Here is a 20,251-nt window from a genome sequence, read left to right on the forward strand (position 1 = left end):
TTAGTAGTAATATGAGACAGATCTGAGTTAAATGGTATGACAATTGTGATGTCATCGGTGTAACTAAACATCCCTATGTTCAATTTACTTAAACATGAGCCAAACGATGATAAATAAACATTACATTACATTACAGATTTCTATTCCGCCATTACCTTTCGGTTCAAAGCGGATTACAAAAAGAGTTATGGAAGAAGGGTTACAATGTTAGATCAGAGAAGGTTTCCAAGAGAGGGAAAAGTAGGATCTGGGGTTAGGGAGGGAATGGTAAGAGGGGGGTTAAGCTTTATCATGGTATTAAGCTTTATTAAGGGATTTCTTGAAGAGTATAGTTTTTATTTCCTTTCTGAACATCTTGTTAAATAATGTGTGTGAAAGCGGTGATCCCTGAGGAACACCGCATGGGTTCTTCCAGATAGTAGAAAGTAGAGTCTTAAACCTAACTTTATCAAGTCTGGTTTCCAAAAATTCCTCTAAACCATGAGTAGACATATCTTTGGAAACCTAGAGCATCCAAACAGATTAGCAAATTAGAGTGGTCCATGAGATCAAAGGTGCTACTAAGATCGAATTGGAGCACCAAGACATTACTGCCTTTACTTAATAGGCTTGTTAAGTAGTCATCTATTTTTTGATACAACACAAAAAACCATTTATTCGATAGTTGCACCCACACTTTGGAACGCCTTTCCCCTAACACTACGGCAATAAACTAATTTAAACAATTTTAAAATCAATCTTAAAATTTTTTTCTTTTCAAAGACGCTTACGAGATTTACGATCGATAATGGGAAAAAAAGAGAGAAAAACGCGAAGACGTCTGTTCCTGACATTCCCTCTCCCCCCGTTTTTTTTTCCTGTACCCTTTCCTTTTATTTTCAATATTGTACCCTAACCCTTTTTCTTTTTGTTTCAATCCTACTTTTTTGTCTTAATTGTCAGTATTGGTTTGTTTGTCTATCCCCCAGGCTTTTAATTAATTTTTAATGTTGTAAGGATGTAAACCGCTTTGGTATATAAAAGCGGTATATCAAGTCAGAATAAACTTGAAACTATTGTTCAACTAGCTTCTGCATTCTTACAGAGAAAAAGTTTTTCGGCTGCTCCTGTAGCCAAGTGAGCACCACTTCCTTTACTACATCATGCTTTCTCTTTTGTTCTACGGGTCGCAGTGATGCACCCATAGCTCATCGCCAGTGACAATTCTCTCCAGAATACTCAGATCTTCTTCGAACTGAGTCGCAACCTCCACACGCTGTTGCTTGTGCTGATCAGTAAGCTGTTTGGGAACCCATCGTATGCAGACCTTCCTGTATCCCAAGTCATCATGCATTATGGCAAATGCAGATCCATAGTTGATATCCAAATCTGCAGCCAATTGAGACACCGTTATCCATCGGAGGGGACATGGATGCTAGACCTGCAGGGGGAGAAGGAGAGGGAACATGGATGATGCACTTCAAGTTGGGGGGAGTGAGGAGGGGACATGGATGTTAGACCTGCAAGGGGAGAAGGAGAGGAGAGGGGACATGGATAATGGATCCATAAAGAGAGGGGAAGGGGGGTGAGAAGGAAACTCGGACCAGAAAGGGGGGTGAGGAGAGATGCTTGACTGTAGAGAGAGGGAAAGGGAGATGCTATACTATGGGCAGTAGGGAAGGGATTCAGGGTGCAAGTGAGAGAGGTGGTGGGTGGGGTGAGGGGACGTGGGCGCTTGACCTGCAAGTGGGGATGGGGGGGATGGTAGAGAAAGGGAGAATGACAAAGACCAGAAAGGGGATGGGAGGAAGAGACTCTTAGCCAGTGGGGAGAGGGAGAGAGAGATGTCAGACTATGAGGGTCAAAGAGGGCATTCATAGCGCAAGTGAGAGAGGGGTGGGATTTAGAAGGAGACAGAATTGCAGTTGAAGTGAGAGAAGGAACTAAGGAGGCTGGAACTTGAGAAAGGAAAAAAGCAGGAAGGAATTTCAGGCCTCAGGATAGGAGAATTCTATGCAAAACACTACAAATAAACTTTGCAGAATTTTGAAATATTGTGCGCAGAATTTTCAAAACATTTACGCAGAATTCCTCCAGGAGTAATGTGTGTACATCTCAGTTATGCTTCTGGGACTTCCCAGGCAAAAGCACAGGTTATATAAAAAATAATCTCGCATATACTTGAGTATCTGAATAAATCCATGTAAATCGTTCTGAGCTCCCCTGGGAGAATGAATGAATAAATAAATAAATATGTATACACCAGTGCAATTCTATAAGAACTATTTTCTGCATATAATGCATGCTTTGCATATGAAAAGAGCATTATAAAATTACCTTCCTTCTAACCCAGTAGTTCCCAATCTTGTCCTGGGGATCACCAGCCAGTCAGGTTTTCAGGATATCCCTAATGAATAAGCATGAGAGAGATTTGCATATAATGGAAGTGCCAGGCATGCAAATCTCTCATGCATATTCATTAGGAATATCCTGGTTAATTGGTGGTCCCCCAGGATAGGGTTGGGAACCACTGTTTTAAACTTAAGCTATCAGGCTTACACTATAAAGTGGGTTTTTCAACCCAATCCTCTGAAAGCTCCAAGCCAGACTGGTTTTCAAGATATCTACAATGAATATGCATGAGGTATATCTACAGACAGTACATGCAAATTTCTCAAGTATATTCATTGTGAATATCTGGAAAACCAGACTGGGGTTGAGAAACCTTGCAAAATAGAACAGGAGGAGAGCTATTGGACTAGGTGTTGAAAATTGATCACCCTGTTAAATGTACAGGCAATCCCCATCTTACGAACTTCTGACTTGTACTTATGAACGGGGATCCTCTCCCTCCCTCCCAAGTCCAAACGCACTTCTCTCCCTCTATTCTGTGTCCGAAGTTTGTGCCTCTCTCCTACGAGTGTTTACCTTCTAGCCGAATCTCGGTCTCCACCTATTGGCAGAGGAGCATAAATTCATCCGTTTCTGTGAAGTCTGGAAGGACTAAAAGAAAGAAAATTAGCAGGTATGGACCTAATTTCTCCTTCCCAAAGCATGCTGTCAGCTGTATGACAACATCATCTAGATAGGTGAAACAGGCAGTTGCCTCTTTGTTTCATATGTCACCAAAAAACTGGGTCCCCACCTGCCTCCCCATGGACTTCAACCAGTCTTTCACTTGGATACACTGACCTTTGAGTGCAGGACAAAAGTGCTCCTACAAAGCCGTGCTTACAATTGCATGCAGGGACAAGTGCATGCAGGAGAATTCGGGATTTTGGGGGCGCAATTGTGCTTTTCAAGAAAATCATTTTTGAGCTGTAAATGACGGGAATTGCATTTTCATTTTCAACAGATCTTGCAAAATATAAGAAACCATTTGGAAGACGAAGTCCATCCATTTCATCAGGAGACCTGACTTTTCAGTTATGCAAAGCGATCAAAGACTGTCTGTGTGTGTCGGGTGCACTGAAGAAATTGGAACTGCATGGATTGCCATTACAAGAGAGAGATATGATAACTCTTGCAAAGGTGAGAGATTTTTTCACTCGGGCCTAGATTTTCAAAAAACCAATGGGCTGCTGTTGCAGCTATTATAGTAATGATTTTAAAAAAGCGAGTCATTCTCCCAAAAAACGCTCATGCAAATGAGGTTGTCGGAGAGTAGCGAAGAGTCGCTAAATTAACATGTGTTCATCGCTAGTTATAGTGATAGGCACATGCGCAGAATAAACGGAGCCCCTCTCCCCTACAAAAACAGCAGGAGAGATGACCAATGTCACCCGCCAACCAACAGCCAACCCCCCTTGGCAGCGGGAGAGTTGCCCAGTCTCTCCCACTCAACTGACATACCCCCAGGCAGTGGGAGAGGTGCCCAATGTCTTTCGTTGCCAACCAACACCACCCCAACCCCTCCTCAGCAGCAGGAGAGTTGCCCACACTCTTATCACTGCCACACAACCATCTCATCCACCTGTGCCTCTGACGGGGCCAATCAGAGCCTTAGGGCACTCCCCAGATTCATCTAGGGTGGGGCTTCAGGCTCTGATTGGTCCAGGTTGTTTAAGGCCCCTCTTATGGGTGGGGCTTTATGCATCTGAGCTAATCAGAGCTCTGGCCCAGAAGCATAAGGTCCCACCCATAGGAGGGGCCTTAAACAACCTGGGCCAATCAGAGCCTCAGGCTCCTCCCCTTTGCATCCCAGGATGCACTGGGGAGGGGAAGGCCTGCCATTTTGAAGAGACAGAGTAGGCATCCCTCTGGCCAGTCATCTGAAAATAAGGTAAGGAGGAGAGGGCGGAGGTTGTTGGAGGCACGGGAAGGGTTTGCGAGCCTTGGCAACTCTCCCACTGCCAAGGGGAGTGGGGGTTGTTGGTTGGTGACGGGAGAGATTGGGAATCTCTCTCGCTGCGGGGGGGTGGGGGGTGTATATCAGGTGGTAACTCTCCCACTGCGGAGGGGAGTTGGTGTGGGTGTTGGTCAGTGTCGATGTGGTAGGAGAGAGATGGCATCTCTTCTTCCGAACTTCAATTTGGGATTGTGTTTTTTCAGAACATGCTAGAGATGTGTTTTTCACAGTGCTATCACTGTACTGGCACCCCTGGACCAGTTGCTAATTTTTGTTGCCAAAAGCAGATGCCGCTCTTGGCGAATGGCTCAGTTATATTTAAGAATCCACCAAAGTGCTCGTTTGAATACCGAAGAGCCTATTTGCATGGCAGTGTCGGAGACTGCTAGAAAAGCTCACAAAAGACCGTCATAAGCCATTTTGATAATCTGCCACTAAAATGCATTCAGGCTAAACCGTCAGAAATCAGTTTAGCGACCGCGTTAAATGCCGATTTTTTTAAAATAGTTAAGCTCTGGAATGCGTTTGCAGATGATGTGGTAGAAGCGGTTAATGTAGAAAGGTTTGGACAAGTTCCTGAAGAAAAAGTCCATAAACTACTGTTGAGACAGACATGGGGGAAACCACTGCTTGCCTTCGATCAGTGGTATGGAATGCTGCTACTATTTGTTTTTTTTGCCAGGTACTTGTGTCTTGGATTGGCCTTCATGAAGACTGAAAACTAGGCTAGATAGACCATTGGTCTGATCCAGTAAGGCTGTTATGTGATTTATTTAGAAAACTGAATCTATAACAGGAGTACAGTTTTTCAGTATATGTTTAAATAATTATTTTTTTCCACAGGGATTGAGTAAAAATTCCTCTCTTGAAGCACTGTCATTACCATATTGTTTAATTGGAGATGAAGGACTAGAAAGTGAGTTCCAAAAATGAACACAGTTGTCATAACCATGCATGTATCGCATGTATCTTTAAACACATGTATTCTATGGTGTAAGAGGAACTGCAACTCCCTTATTCTAATTTTCCTAATTTTTAATGAAATGCTTTATTAGGTGCTATATTAAAAACTGATTAGATCTTACATAAACATATTTATTAAAGCAATGGTTGATAACTTTGAGGTTGAGGTTCCATAACTTGTCATTGTTTATAGTGGTGATAGTACTCATCATCATCAGTCTATTGCCTCTTCTCTAATTTGGCTATTTCAGTTATGATTCTCAGAATAGGATCCTGATTTTTCAGACTTGAACCTGGAATGATGCTATGACATTTTGCTTTCGTCTTTTAGTGTCTCTTCATTAACAGGCATAGCATCAGAATTCCAATTATATTTTATCTTCTACTCATTTATGGTATAAACAAGACTCTCTCTAATAATAAACCTGTTTCTTTAGTGTCCCTCCAGACCAGCAGGTGGAGACTGAGACATTGACTTTTAGCTGTAGTATAAGTGGGCTGTGTGCAGTCCCATCTACAATCAGTCTGTTCTCAGTCTCCAGTAGGTGGAGGTGGTAAGCCTGTGCAGACTTTCCTTTAGTTAGTGTAGGGCCTGTTGGATTGGATTAGTGGCCTTCTTGTCCCTGTTTGTGGGTGCCAGATTGAGCTTGAGGGACGTCTGACCTTAGGGGTGCCACACTTGACTGGTTGAGTCCCTCCCCCACATTTCCCCCACCTCCCCAAATTGTTTTTATCTTAGATGTGCCTCTCAGCTATAAGTCTTGCCACAGTTCAGGCAAGGCATATAGCTTTGAGAGCCAGTGAGGTCTGCTCACTTGTTCACTAAAGTTGTATAAAAAAAAAAAATCCTGAGGCAGTGCCAGTCTGAAAGGAAGTGTCTAATTGATTTTAATTGGGTTTTATTACTAACCGGCACTTTTGTTATTAGTCCTAGCAGTTTTCATAATGAGCACTTTTAACAAACAAGGTGCAAGATTGATACAGCCGGCATGAGCACAAAGTGCTCTGGCCACTGCGAAGGGGTATCCTCGCCGTCTTCGGGTGCCTGTGAGCAGGGTTCCCCTTCACGAGTGCACTGCTTGTCGCCTGCAGGAAAGCTTGGGCTTCCCCTACCGTCCACACAGGGATTTCCCCAGCTACTGACGGTCAGGGAAATAAGGTTTCCTTTACTGCCGATAGTGCTGGGGACTCCCTTACCACTGCAGCTGCTATAGCAGGATCTCCTACTTTAGCAACTGGGTCTGTTCAGGCCTTTTTGTCACTACAGGCCTCAGATTTTTTTGGTGGGCTTTTTATCAGGAAGCGCCGCCATTTTGTGTAAGGCCTCGGGTGACCTTCCTTCTGTCTTAGAGAGACAGGAACAGGTTTTAAATGTTTCTCCTGCTTCTGCCGCTGGGGGGGAGTGGGTGTTTGCCCCTGATTTTGTTTTAGCCATGTATAAGGCTTACAAGTGGCTGGGGGTCTTTTTCCTTCCCTGAGGGTCTCTTTTTTTTATTTGGGGGGGTTTGCCTTCCACATCTGCCCCCATTCAGCCACTCTTGGCGTCTGCTCCTGCCTTGTCCACCCCCAAATCTTCGTCCAAGTGATGGCGAATTTTGTAGGACGTGGATTTTTTTATTTGCAGACATGTTTTTGCCTGATGAGGACTTGGACCTTTTGTTAGATCCACCAAGATCCTCTTGGGTGGGGGGGGATGAGGCAGGCATTTGTTTTTCTGAGATGCCAGTTGGTGAAAATGTGTTAATAGTGCACATTTTTCACCGAGAAGAGATGAAGGAGCTTATTTATTCAGGTTTCTTCGGTTTTGCACTTTGAGGAAGAAGTGAAGGACCCCCTGCGTGTGGTGGACCCCCTGCATTGGGGAATTCGGTCAGCCTCCCGTTCTTTTCCTATGCATCAGGATATTTGGGATGTGGTGTATGCACTGTGGAAGACTCAGGACATGCCTTTTCACTTGGCGCAGTCCCTGACCATGCTCTATCCCATTCCTGAGGGAGATAAGGATACCTTTAAGTCTCCTGCGCGTAGACATACGGTGCCAGTTGAGGGTGGCTCAGCCTTGCGAGACTCCCAGGATCGTAAGATGGAGTGTATTCTTAAGCAGAGTTTTGACGTGGTTGCCTTGGCTTTCCAGGCAGTGATTTGTGGCTGTCTGGTTGCCTGAGCTTGTTTCCGTTGTCTAAGAGTCCTGGACCGGGAGTCTGATGTCTCGGTCGTTTGGCTCAGGGCAGATGGTCCCTGGAGGAAGCGTCTTGATCGATCAGTCTTCTGGAGACCAGAGCTATTCAGTTGGCTTTATTAGCTTTCCAGGTGTTGTTACAGGGCAAGTTGGTTTGGGTTCTCTTGGACACAGCGGTGGCTTATGCCAAGTCTTCAGGGGGAAACCAAGAGTCATCTGCTAGCACAGGAGACATCTCTTCTCATGGAATGGGCAGAGACTTAATCTTCAGGACATCTCGGCTTCCCACATAGCGGGAGTGGGTTGTCCAGGTGGATTTTCTCAGTTGTCATGTGCTGGATCCCGGAGAGTGGTGTCTCAGGCTAGAAGCCTTTGAGTTGATTGTTTGGGCCTGGAGCTAGTGTGAGCCTTCTTTTCTTCAAGCATGCAGCAATCTCCTGCATAACTATAGTTGGACTCATCCTTGCCAGCCTCCTGTACCTTTTTCACAACTTCCCTAAACCTATTTCCAAGTTTATTAAAATTTTTGATAAAATGCCAATCATACATTCTAAGCGTTTAAAAGTTAAAAAATTAAAATGGGGAACAATTAACATATTTATTAATGACACAACAGTACTTACATGAAAACAAGGGGATGGTAGGGAGAAATACAATTTTTAAAGGAAGAGAACAACTAAGGTTAAAAACAAGAGGAAAAGGGAGGGATCATGTCAGAGTTAAATACTGTATATATAAACAGCATTTGGCATGGAAGGACCCTAGAATCATTTAACGTTCAGAAGCGTCTTTAAATAAGAAGCTTTTAAGACCACCTTTAAATTTATCAAGATTTTTCTCAGACCTTAAATGTGGTGGTAACGAATTCCATATTGTAGGGGCTATTGTGGCAAATGAAGTTGCCCCACGTGCACTGATGATGTTTTTAGGATGGGACATAAAGAAGGTGTTGAGAGGCAGATCGTAAAGTTCTTGGAGGATCATGAGGAATGAGGAGTTTATGAGTAAAAGAAGGTTCCTTGGCGTCCATAGTTTTAAAAGAGATTAAGGCAATTTTTTTTAAGTAATGCGATGATGGATTGGCAACCAATGTGCACCTTTCAGCAAGGGAGTGACGTGGTCAAATTTTTTCCTGTTGGTTATAATTTTTATGGCCGTAAGCGTCTGATGTCTTTTTGACAGATACCTTTGAGTAGAGAATTGCAATAGTCAAGTTTGGAAATTATGAGTGAATGAATTAAAATGTTAAGAGATTGTGGATCAAGAATGTTAGCTAAAGACCTGACCATTCTGAGTTTCCAAAAACAATTTTTTGACAACTGCGCTAATCTAAAGGTGATAAGAGAGTTTGTTGTCAATTATTACTCCGAGAATTTTGATTGAATTGACGGAGTTTATTAATGTGCCTTTGATCGGGGATGCTAAGTGAATATTTTCTTTCCAAAGGAAGAGTAGACAATTAGTTTTGGAGATATTTAGTGAAAGCATGTTATCGCAAAGCCATTGGCTGATCTTATCAAGTTTTAAATTGACGAGGCTGATGTCATTGGGATCGGATGCATCAATGGGATGGATAATCTGAATATCATCTGCATAAGCGTATGCGGTAAGACCAATGGATTGACATAAAGTGAGTAGGGGGGCCAAATAGATATTGAAAAGAAGAGGGGAAAGTATAGATCCCTGAGGGATGCCGAATTTATTTTTGAATTCAGTTGATGATGTGTTATTGAAAGATACTACAGAGGTACGGTTTGAAAAATAAGAAGAAAATCAATCAAAGATTTGTTCTGAAATTCCAACAGCAGCAAGTCTTTGGAGTAGTGAATGGTCTATGGTATCAAAAGCAGTTGAGAGATCTAATGAAACAAGAATGACAGATTTGTGTTGATCCAGATGATATTGTATAGAAGTGGTGAGACCTATCAAAGCATGTTCAGTTGAATGGTTTTTATGAAAACCGGTTTGATTGGGGTGTAAAGCATGGGTATAGCTGAAGAAGTCGGATAGTTGATTGAATACTATTTTCTCTGTTAATTTTGAAAGAAATGGAAGATTTGAAATAGGCCTGTAGTTGGCGCAGTCTGAGATGCTTTCTTTACTGTTTTTAAGTATAGGATAGATTATAGAATGTTTCCAAGCAGATGGTATTATTGATGTGGAAAGACTTTTAGTGATTAATTTAAGTATGAATGGGCCAAAAATAGAAAAATAATGTTTTAGGATAAATGGTGGAATGGAATCAGAATTTGAGCCTTTGGGGTTTAAGGATTGCATAATGCGCTGGATTTCATTTAGGGAAGGAAGATTAAAGTGAGAGCAAGTTGCATATAAGTGGCTTTTGGTATTCCCGTCTGTTTTGCATGTTTTGATTTATTTTTTATTGAATTCCTTATGATTTGAATTTTTGTTTGGAAAAAGTTTGCTAGGCTTTGGGTTGGGGGGAAGAATCACTTTTAATATTTTGTCTTTGCTTGAAGTATGTCAGATTTTTTAAAATAGAGAATAAAGCCGAAGAGTTCTTAGCTTTTGAGATGCATTTTTGTAATATTTTTTCTTTGCCAAATTGATTGTTTGTAAAATTTTGGGTGTTTATTATATTTATCAAGATTAGATGAGGTGGGGTAGCTTGCTATTTACGCTCTAAGGAGCGTAATTGACGTTTAAGAAGTAGTAGTGATGAATTGAACCAGGGATTTTTTTGTTTTTTTGGAAGAAATAGTACGTGTTGAAAAGGGGCAATTTTGTCAAGAAGGGAATGGCAGGCTGTGTCCCAGATCTCTGTTTGTTTGTCTGGGTCTTCCTGGATGAAGGAGTTAATGTAAACATGGAATATGGAAGATGTTAGTTTTTCTTTAAGCTGCCAAAAGTCTCTTGTGTGAATTGATAAAGGTGGAGGTGGGTTATGGTAAGAATAGTAGTCAAAATGAAATAGTGGTCAGACTAGGGTACTTGAAGCAATGAGGTGTTAGAAAAGTTGGATTTATGAGATGATGGAATAAAGACCATGTCAATAATATGACCTTTCAAATAAGTAGGGTCTAAAAACAAAGGGGTGAAGTTAAGATCAGACATATGAGTCAAGAAGTTTTGAGTAATGGAAGAACTAGCATCTTCCAAATAAATATTAAAGACTCCTAATATGGGAAATTGAGATCGAGTGGCAAAATCAAATATTAGAGACTGAGTTTGAATCAGGCTATTTTGACTAATAGGTAGAGGAATGTAAAGTAGTAGTAGGTCTATTACAGGATTAGTATTGATTTTAAAGAAGAATGGATTTAATGGCCAAAATTGCTGGAGGAGTTTCAGAAATCACAGAGAGGGAGGATTTATAGTTGATAGCTAAACCACCTCCCCTTTTTCCAGTACGGTGATTGAATGAGTAAGAATAGCCAGGAGGGGTCAGAAAGGATAAGAATGTAATGTAATGTAATTTATTTCTTATATACCGCTACATCTGTTAGGTTCTAAGCGGTTTACAGAAAATCTACATTAAGATTATAAATAAGAAAGGTACTTAAAAAATTCCCTTACTGTCCCGAAGGCTCACAATCTAACTAAAATACCTGGAGGGTAATAAAGAAGTGAAAGGTAGAGATAGAGGAAAAATAAAATAAACATTTTAGTAATACAGCATTGTTCTTAATACTTTGGAAGGTAGAAGAGAGAAAGGAATAGATGCCTCCTCACTATCACATAACCAGGTTTCTGCAATATAGAGAATGTCAAGGGGTTTTGTTGAAGAATGTGATGTTTGTTGCAAATAGATTGTGAGTTAATTAAGCCAAAATTTAGAGATTTCTGTGGTCTGCGTTTATTCCCAGGATGAATAGTCGAAAGGACAAACTTAGGTGTAATCTCAGTCAGTTGTGAAGATTGTGGTATGAAAGTTTGATTGGGTAAGAGTGGCCTGTTACCTCAGAAAGCTGGGATCTGTTGAGGCTGTGGTTCCATTTTGGAACAGAATCTTTCAAACCTTTTCCAAAAATACTTTTCCTTGTCCAGACCAATGGAATAGTTGTGATATTTGGGATAGTTACTTTTTGGTATTAGTCTGTAAACCACTGTATTCCATTGTTGGGTAAGTGGTATAGTAAATCTGAATGAAAAGGAGACACACAAAAAAAAAGTAGTTCTGTGTGATTTGCCTCTTTTTAAGCGTAGTGTATAATCACAGACTGTTTAGTATTTTTCTGTCTTCAAGTTGATGGTGGATAGTCTGTACAGACTATCCTGGTACTTTTCAGCCAGCTTCTGACTTAGTTAGCTGTTGGTTGAGCAGGTGTTGGTTTTGTATTGCCTTTAAAAAAAAAAAATTATTATGCTTTTCAAGTACACTCTTGCTCAAGCAATACAGAACATAAATACAAAATCCATTACAGAAAAAATATGACAATTAGGAAACAAAGTTCTTTCTTAGACCCCAAAATGGAAAGGGGGTGTTCTAATTAATCAGGAGAAAAAAGAAGTAACAAAAAGTAAAAGAATTTAACATGATTTAAGCTCTGATACAATTCTTAAATTGCAATCTAAATGACTTGAAATTGAGGTGGATAACTTCTTTAAATTAATAATTCTGTTACATCCCTTCCAGATTCTATACGCTAGGTGTTCAATCCCAACCCGCAGTCCAGGTGTTGCAGAAATCTACATCTTTTCTGAACACATGTTCCACCCTTTTAGCCCGAGAGTTAGTAAACAGTTCCAGTTTCAATTTCTGCAAGCAGTCCATGCAGAAGTCTTTTGTAGTTGCTCTGCTTCTGCTTCTTATTTTTTTGCTTAAAGTTTTGTTTTGGTGGCTTCAGTGCCTTGAGACCCCTCCCTGGTGGTCCCCTGTCGGAGAAAAAGACGCAGTGCTGGACTGTAGCTTCACAGAGAAACTCTGGTGGGTCTGTGGAGCCAACCTGCTATCTTCTTCAAGTACCCGGGTTCCCTTCCTATGGAAATCTGCTGGTCTGTGACTCTGCCACAGGTTTCTAGCGCAGGCTATGTGTGTCTGGACAGAAACCCACTTGGGTTTCGAGGCGCAGGCTACCTTTCCCGCCCCTGACCATGTGGCTGAGGTTCTGTGGGAGCAGAGGTTGTAGTTAGTCTTTTGCCAGCTGACAGTCCAAAGATCTTCACTTCTGTGCATTTGGAGCTGTTTCTGAGGCAGAAAGTCCCTTTTCTCCACTCAGCTGCTTTAAAACCACTGACAGGCAAAGGCACTACATAGACTGAGTGTACCTTCATTATTTCCTATGGGAACTTTGGGGGCGGCTTGTGGATCGATTTAAACTTTGTTTTTCAGTTTCTTTGGGTAAGTTTCCAGTCCCCCACCTCCCCAGACCTCAAATCACTATTTTTTATTTTCAGTTTTTGTTTATTTTTGCTGTTTTTGGTGCAAATTCGTGATGGTGACCATCTTGGATTTTAAAATCAATCTTTTTTTCTAACTTCTAGTTCTGCCTCAAAATCCCCTTGATTTGGCTCAAAATCGATTGGGATGAACTCCCCAGCCTCTAATCTATTGGTTTTGGACATTGATGGATTGTGCTGGATGGGCACTAGATCAGCGATTTTTGTACTGCGTGCTGTAACGTGCCGAGGGAGGGGGCAGGAGCTGTGGACTTCATCTCCTCCATGTTCAATCCCAACCCCAGTCTGGGTATTGCAGAAATCCACAACTTTACCAGCACATGCTCCACCCCCTTAGCCTGAGAGTTAGTAAATAATCCCAGTTAGTCCCAAATCCAAGCACTTAACCTGAACAAATCCATGATAAGGAGGTACAGGGAAGAATCCCCATCAACAGAAGTAATTCATGAACTGATCTGCTCTGCAAAATATTAACAAGTGAGAAACAGGCACAAAGGCAACTCAGAAAATCATTGAGGAACAATGTATCACTAACCTGCAATGTGCAGCGAGCACCCCAAGAAAGGACTTCAGAGATGTGTATACACGCAGAAACTCCCCATAGGATCTGCTAACTGGCTGGAAAAGCTTTAAACCTGTAATGCCTGGAGGGACAGCAGCTATCACCGTGTACTCCGTTGTCCATTCATAAAAAGGAATTCGCAAGAATATTTTATAACATAACATCCACCCTGCGATCCTGAGAGTCATGAAACCTCACTCCCCCATCACTAGGGAGGGCTGTGCGCTAGAAAACTGGCGCCATGACGGATCTACCTCAGGTTGTTCAAACCTTCCAAAACTCAAGATCCAGGTGAGAAAGCGTAGACATAGATTTAGCAGATCGGAAAGAGCTTTCTGGGGATCACATTGTTCTGGAACCAGACCAAGGAGCTGTGGACTGAATGGAAGGTCTTTTGAACCGTTAAGATCAAGTGAAGCAGAGACTGTTTCAACTTCTTGACCACAAGAAGATATGTTTCTTTGACGGGTTCTTGGAAGCAGCATTTCTTGTGAAACGCATCAGAACCCCGAGAGGAGCGTTAACTATAACAACTTTTAGGTGAAATGTATAACATCTTTTTGAGAAGTGAAAATTCACCTACTTTCTTGAAGTTTTTGAAGATTTGCACAGTTGAGAAAATATTAAAAGTGCAATGATTGAGAATATGAGATGTTGACTAGTGGGCTTGATCCACATTATAGTCTCACATTACCACCATTTTCTCTGAGCACTTTTATAGTTTAATAGTCATTACATGCTAAAAAAATATACAAAGAATAAATATCTGCTGGTAGTGTTTGTTTTGATATGGGCTCTATGCAAGTGTCAGTTGCTTTCGCCGATGACTAATTGGATGGGATTATGATGGAACTCCAGGAAACATTTATTTCAAATGCTGACAATAAGCATACCTATCCCAACCCGCCTTTGCAAGTCTATAAAACCTGTCAGTCCTCTCTGTTGTCATCGCATGCTCCAATTTCCATACCCTTCCTTTTCCTAATTCATAAAAGCTGCATTATTCCCTGGCATAAAAAGGGAGTGACCTCTCAATGGTATCTGATCTGTGACATAGGGGTCCCCATATAAATTCCTAATCAACCACTTCCATGCCTCCACCAAGGATCACAGCAGTAAGCTCTTTTTAAATCGATCAGGAATCGGACATCCGTCAAATGTAATAGTGAGAATAAAACGATCAGGGCCACAATACTCCTTTTCCATCGTCACCGGTGTAAACCTGTGGGAATGTAGGAACCAATCTCCAATATGCTGGAACTCCGGGAAACATTTAAACTCATTTGCATGCCAAATTGTTTGAACATTAATTGCCGTTTTCAAATCAGACAGTTGGCACCATAGTGACCCATAGGATTTTAATGACAATTTTTGTGCATCTGGCCCTGAGATGGAAGAGCAGATGGGTGGGAATTCTAGATCTGGCATGAAAGAGAAAGGGGAGATTAAAAAAGGATGAGAGGGGGTGACAAAGGGAACCAAAAAATACATGAGGAGGGAATAGGGGTTAGAAGATATGTAAGTAGGCAAGCGAATGTGAAGGGAAGGGAATGCAGAGAGGAAGATTTATTGGGGAGCTTTCTGAAATGAAGACAACTTAGCGGTGGGTAAATGGAAAAGAAAGGAAGATGGAGAAAACATTGTGAAAAGTAAATGGAAATAGAAAAGGAGAAACGATAGAGAGACCTGAAATACCTATAATAATGAAAGAAAACTATTTTCTGAATGAAAAATGTTTAAAACTTAAAATCTATAAAGTAAAACGGTCAACCACTTGAAATGTGTTAAGATTTTTAATCCTTGTTGAAGAATTTGTATAAACTGCTTCAGGATAGTGGGGACCTTGCTTCTGAGGACTACTTTAATATTTAAACTGCTTTGTTCATACAGGAATTTTTACAGTTCACTTCCCACCTTGATATGAGGGGTGTTAAATAATTTATCTACCTGAGTGTGAAAGAAAGTAGCAAGCGTGTTGAGAAACAAGTCTGTGCATGTTGTGATCAGTGCTCCCTCTAAGCGGGCGGGTGTTGTGAGCAAAATTTTTTTCGCTGTGCGCTAAAAATATCGGGCGCCAGCGCCAACTCGCCCGATTCTCCTCTCGCCGCCCTGCCATCTCCGTACGCCGTGCGCTGTGACGTGACATTGTGCGCTGCGAGGCAATATTTTGTGCGCCAGCGCACGCCAGCGCAGCTTAGAGGGAACACTGGTTGTGATATGTCTCAAGGTTACTCATGCACAGTTGCGGCTCACTGCAAGGCTAACATTCCAAAAGATACGATGTCAGGAGAGTCCTCATGCGAATCAAGTAAAATACTGCTAGATTTGGAGCACCATTCAGTGATTAAATTTCTCACAAAAGAAGGGAAAATGCCAAAGGAGATCCATGAACGCATGACTAATTTATGGTGAGTCTGCCTCATTATCCTGCAAAGTAAAATTTTGGAGCAAGCAGTTTAAGTGGGGTAGAGAGCCAATATTGAAGATGATCCCCCCCCCACACTAGATGGCCTGTGGAAGCAACTTCCACAGAAATGTGCAAGAAAGTAAGTGGGATAGAAATTTTAAAAATAAATAAAATCAAGGATTTAATTTTGTCAGACAGACGAATTAAGGTTTCCTGAATAGCTGAAGAAATGAACATCTTGGCAGGTACAGTTTGGAAAATAATTCATGAAAAGTTGGGCTTGTCCAAAGTTAGTACAAGATGGGTTTCAAGAATGCTGATGCCATGTTAGAAGGCCATGAAGCTTCAGTGCTGTCAGGAGAACTTGGAGATGTTCCATGAAGACCAAGTGAATTTTTTTCATCGTTTGTTGACTGGAGATGAGACTTGGGTCTATCACAGAGATCCTGAGTTCAAAATGAAGCCAATGCAGTGGAAACACAAGTCATCCCCCAGCACAAAAAAAGTTCAAGACAAAAAAATCTGCAGGCAAAGTTATAGCAACTGTTTTTTAGTGTGATGAAAGGACTTTGGTTTCTGAAGTTCATGACACACAGGAGAGTATCAGCAATACAATGATGCTTGCAGGAGTCAATCAAGGACAAAAGCCGAGGAAAACTCATAGTAGGTGTGCTGCTTCTTTACGACAATGTGCCAGTGCACATGTCATGAAAATCACAGGCTGCCGTCCGAAAATGTGGGTTTCAGCAGCTGAACCATCCATCATACAGTCCTGACCCAGCTCCCTCAGATTATTTCTGGTTCTGAGTTTTGAAGAAATCTCTCCGTGGACAGCAGTTTTCAAGTGATAAAGACGTCAAAGAAGCTGTGATGTCCTGGTTTGAAGTTTAAACAGAAGAATTATTTTCTAAGGGGTTAAAGTCATTGCAGGAAAAGTGGATGAAGTATATGGAGCTATCAGGAGACATTTAAAAAAAAATCTCTTTTCATTCCTACTGAGATAGATATTATTGAACGCCCCTCATATGACTGATTTACATTTTATTACTTTCTTAAGGGGCAAACAATTTTGAGCAAAATAGTTATTTAAAACATTTTGGTTGAAAGTTTGTAAGTTATCAGCATAAAAGTTATCTGTATATTGAAGATTTGAAAAATATTTAATGCGAGATGGGAGTGTGTTTTGTTTTTCTTGGAAATATTGGGGGTCCTTTTACTAAACAGCGGTAAGTGCTAGCGTGCCCTTTCTACATCTTAAAAAGGCTTACTGCAGGATGTATGTTAGTGTTCTGTGGTAAATTTGCTTTATTTTTGGGTACGTAAACTGCGCTTTCCTATATTTCTTGAATGTTTGGGGATGAAGTGTGGACATGACAGTGCTGCTTGGTGTGTGGGGCATTGCTGCATGCTAACAGAGTAGGGTTAGCATGTGGGCCCTTTTCGTCTACAAAATGTATGGCGGAAAGGGCTGACATAGTAATATTGTAATGATCATATGTTAATTGTGCAATTAGTGTGACACCATTAATTTGGGAAATAGAAAAATTTCCCATTTTCTGGCCAAGGCAAAAACATTTTCTTGCCACAGGAAAAACATGTGTAAGGGTAAGCTAATGGTCACTTTTACTGCAGGGTTAGTAAAAGGACCCATTGTAAAGCAGCAAAATTGAATATACTTGAAAAAATTTATATTCAAGCATACTGGATGTTCTTTTTTTCATTCCTTATTTCCTTAGCAATTTGTAAAAATATAAAGAATTCAACGACAATCAAGACTCTAAATTTTACTGGCTGTAACTTGACCTGGTGTGGAGCAGAACACATGGCTAACTTAATAAAGGTAGAAACCAAAATGGTTCTTTTTCTTGGCAAAAATCAGTGAAATCCAGTAATTAGACATTTACTTCAAGAAACACAGGACTCTATTTTTTTTGTGTGTGGATTTTTTTTTTAAATATATGCACAAAGTAGATGAAACTCCTGAGTAAAGTGAGATGAAAAATATTCTCTAAGCCCTTCCTTTTCTTCATCTGCTGCCTCTGTTAATCTGCTTTTTAATTTTTCCCTTTTATCTTGGGATAGTATGATGAAGCTGTGTTACTGTATTATCTAGTAAATTGTGTGGCAAAATATTTTGGAATTTACTGTATATTGCAGAAGTGATACTGTAATTTGCTAAAATTATAATATGAATTTTTCCCAAACTACTAACGGTCCTTTTACTAGAGTTTAGCACATTAGTGTGCATTATAACATGGCTCATAGGTATAGAATAGGGCATGCAGCATTCCGTATGCTCTAATTCTGTTAGTGTGCGCTATGTTTTAGTAAAAGGAAAAAAAAAACCTACTGTATTTTTCGCTCCATAAGACGCGCCTGACCATAAGACACATCCTAGATTTAGAGGAAGAAAACAAAATAAAAAGCATTCTAAACCAAATTCTCCCTGCCAGGCTCTGCACCCTGTTCCCCCTCCTTGCCAGGCTCTGTACCCTGTCTCCCCCTTCTGGTGGTTTAGTGGTAGAGCAGGAGCAAGGTACAGAGCAGGGAGGCCTAGTGGCAGGCAGGCAGGCCTAGTGATGGGCACAATAATAATTATGCTCAGAGTACCTTATACAATCCAATGGGAGTTCTGATTCCACTTTCTCAAAGCGAGTCAGTGGTGTTGGAATTCTTCATCATTCCCAATACATGGAAAGTACTCAATATGTTTTTTAGAGATATATGTTTTTAAAGATTTTTTTCTCTCTTTTTGCTTTTTAAAGATTTTTTCCTATTTTCACATCAATATAACTTATTATAGCTTAAATAGCTTGTATATAGAAAAAGGTTTAAAAGTGCATCACTTAACTTAAATCCTTATCTAAGATGGGTGAAAAAAGTGCATCTTATGTAGTGAAAAATACGGTATGTCTTTTAGTATGAAGCTTACATACTCTAGAAATTGTGTGGCCATTCCAATGTTTCACCTAATTTAGTATTTATGGAAGCTTCAGATGAGTGAATTTGTTTGTTTGTTTTAAAGTTGAACTAGCATGGGGGTGGTGGTTCATGGTATTGGTTCCTTCATCTTCAGATTTTTTTTTGGGGGGGGGCCTAAAAAATCTGGATTTTTCTGTAAAATATGTTCTTTGAAAATTTTGACATTTAGTATGGGAGTAGTGGTGGTGGGGAGTTACACACTTTAACAGTGTAGACTATGGCTAAACAATTGTCTTCTCCTGGTTTTCATGAACTTTGTTGTGTGTATATAGTCTTTGTAATCACTTGCCTTCATTACATGAATGTCTGTCTTATACATATTCATTGTGGATACCCTGGAAACTCAATTGTCTGATGATCCCCCAAGACAGGTTTAAAAATCCACTGTTTTAGATGTTTGTTTATCTTGCCAGTTTGTCCTTTTTCCTTGCCCATCTCTTCTCTCCTTTCATGTTTGGTCTCCATCTATCCTTTTTAAACTCTTATATGCTTGGAGTTCAGTTTTCATCCCTTTTTTTTACTTTCATTGTTATATTTTCTTTGTTTGTTCTTTTTTCTTTCTTTGCTCCTTGAATTGTTTCATTGTGGCTTTTCTGTTTCTCAGACTAATTGGTTCAATGTGGCTTTTCTTTTACCTAAAAATAACAGGTTTATTGTTTACAGGTACAGAAATAACTTTCTTCAGAACTTGGAGGTTTTGCTGTAAACCAAAATGTTTTTCTGTACCTATTTACCTCTCTTTTTTTGTCTACAATATTTATAAGCACCAGGCAACCAAAAGACATACTGAGGCCTGGGCAGAGAGTCTACGGTATAGAAGACCTGACCTTGACTGCATGGCTGGCTTGAGACGCATCACTCTCAGTTATAACAACCTCATTGGTGATCAGGGAGCTGCTGCTCTTTCAGAACCACTTGTAGAGGACATGTGGCTAAAAGGTACAGAAAACAAGTTGCTTTTAATTTAAAGCACTAGTGGCAGACTTTAACATGAATAACAAAAGAACATAAGATTTACCATTCTGGGAAAGACCAAAGATCCATCAAGCCCAGTATCCTGTCTCCAACAGTGGCCAATCCAGATCACAAGTATCTGTAAGATCCCAAAAGAGTGAAACTGGACTTTTCTTTTAGGAAATTATCCAAACTATTTTTTAAAACCCTTTAATGCTAATTCTAGCGCAAAGGGTACAGTAGTCTTGACAAGTGGGTTTCTTACCTTCACCCACAAGGATTTCAGAAGATATTATCTACATTTTTCAACACCATCTCCTTGTGTGACTGGGCAGTGCCTCAGCTGCTCAGTTTTTCCTTTTGCAGGCAAGTTGAGAAGGTGTCTTCCTCCGCTCTGCATGTCATTTATTATTTTTGAGGTTTCATGGTGCTACAAAGGTTCCCAGGATATCTGGGACAGCTCTGCCTGGGAGAAGATACAGTCTGTGGATCAGAGGCTAGGTAGGTCCCCTTTGG

General features: G+C 40.7%; 1 protein-coding gene across 5 annotated transcripts in view; it reads left to right on the plus strand.

Moving 5' to 3' along the window:
- The window catches only part of CEP78 (centrosomal protein 78), a 160,466-nt gene that overhangs the window by 30,816 nt on the left and 109,399 nt on the right, over positions 1-20,251 (plus strand). For 4 of the 5 annotated variants that reach the window (XM_033927115.1, XM_033927098.1, XM_033927124.1 and 1 more), the window contains exons 3-6: positions 3,335-3,510; positions 5,171-5,243; positions 17,536-17,639; positions 19,546-19,720. In XM_033927115.1, coding sequence (XP_033783006.1) covers positions 3,335-3,510; positions 5,171-5,243; positions 17,536-17,639; positions 19,546-19,720 — 528 coding nt within the window. The remainder of the gene's footprint in view (positions 1-3,334; positions 3,511-5,170; positions 5,244-17,535; positions 17,640-19,545; positions 19,721-20,251) is intronic. The other variant, XM_033927134.1, reaches the window with a different exon arrangement.

This window comes from Geotrypetes seraphini, chromosome 1 (assembly GCF_902459505.1).
Source record: "Geotrypetes seraphini chromosome 1, aGeoSer1.1, whole genome shotgun sequence".
NCBI lineage: Eukaryota > Metazoa > Chordata > Amphibia > Gymnophiona > Dermophiidae > Geotrypetes > Geotrypetes seraphini.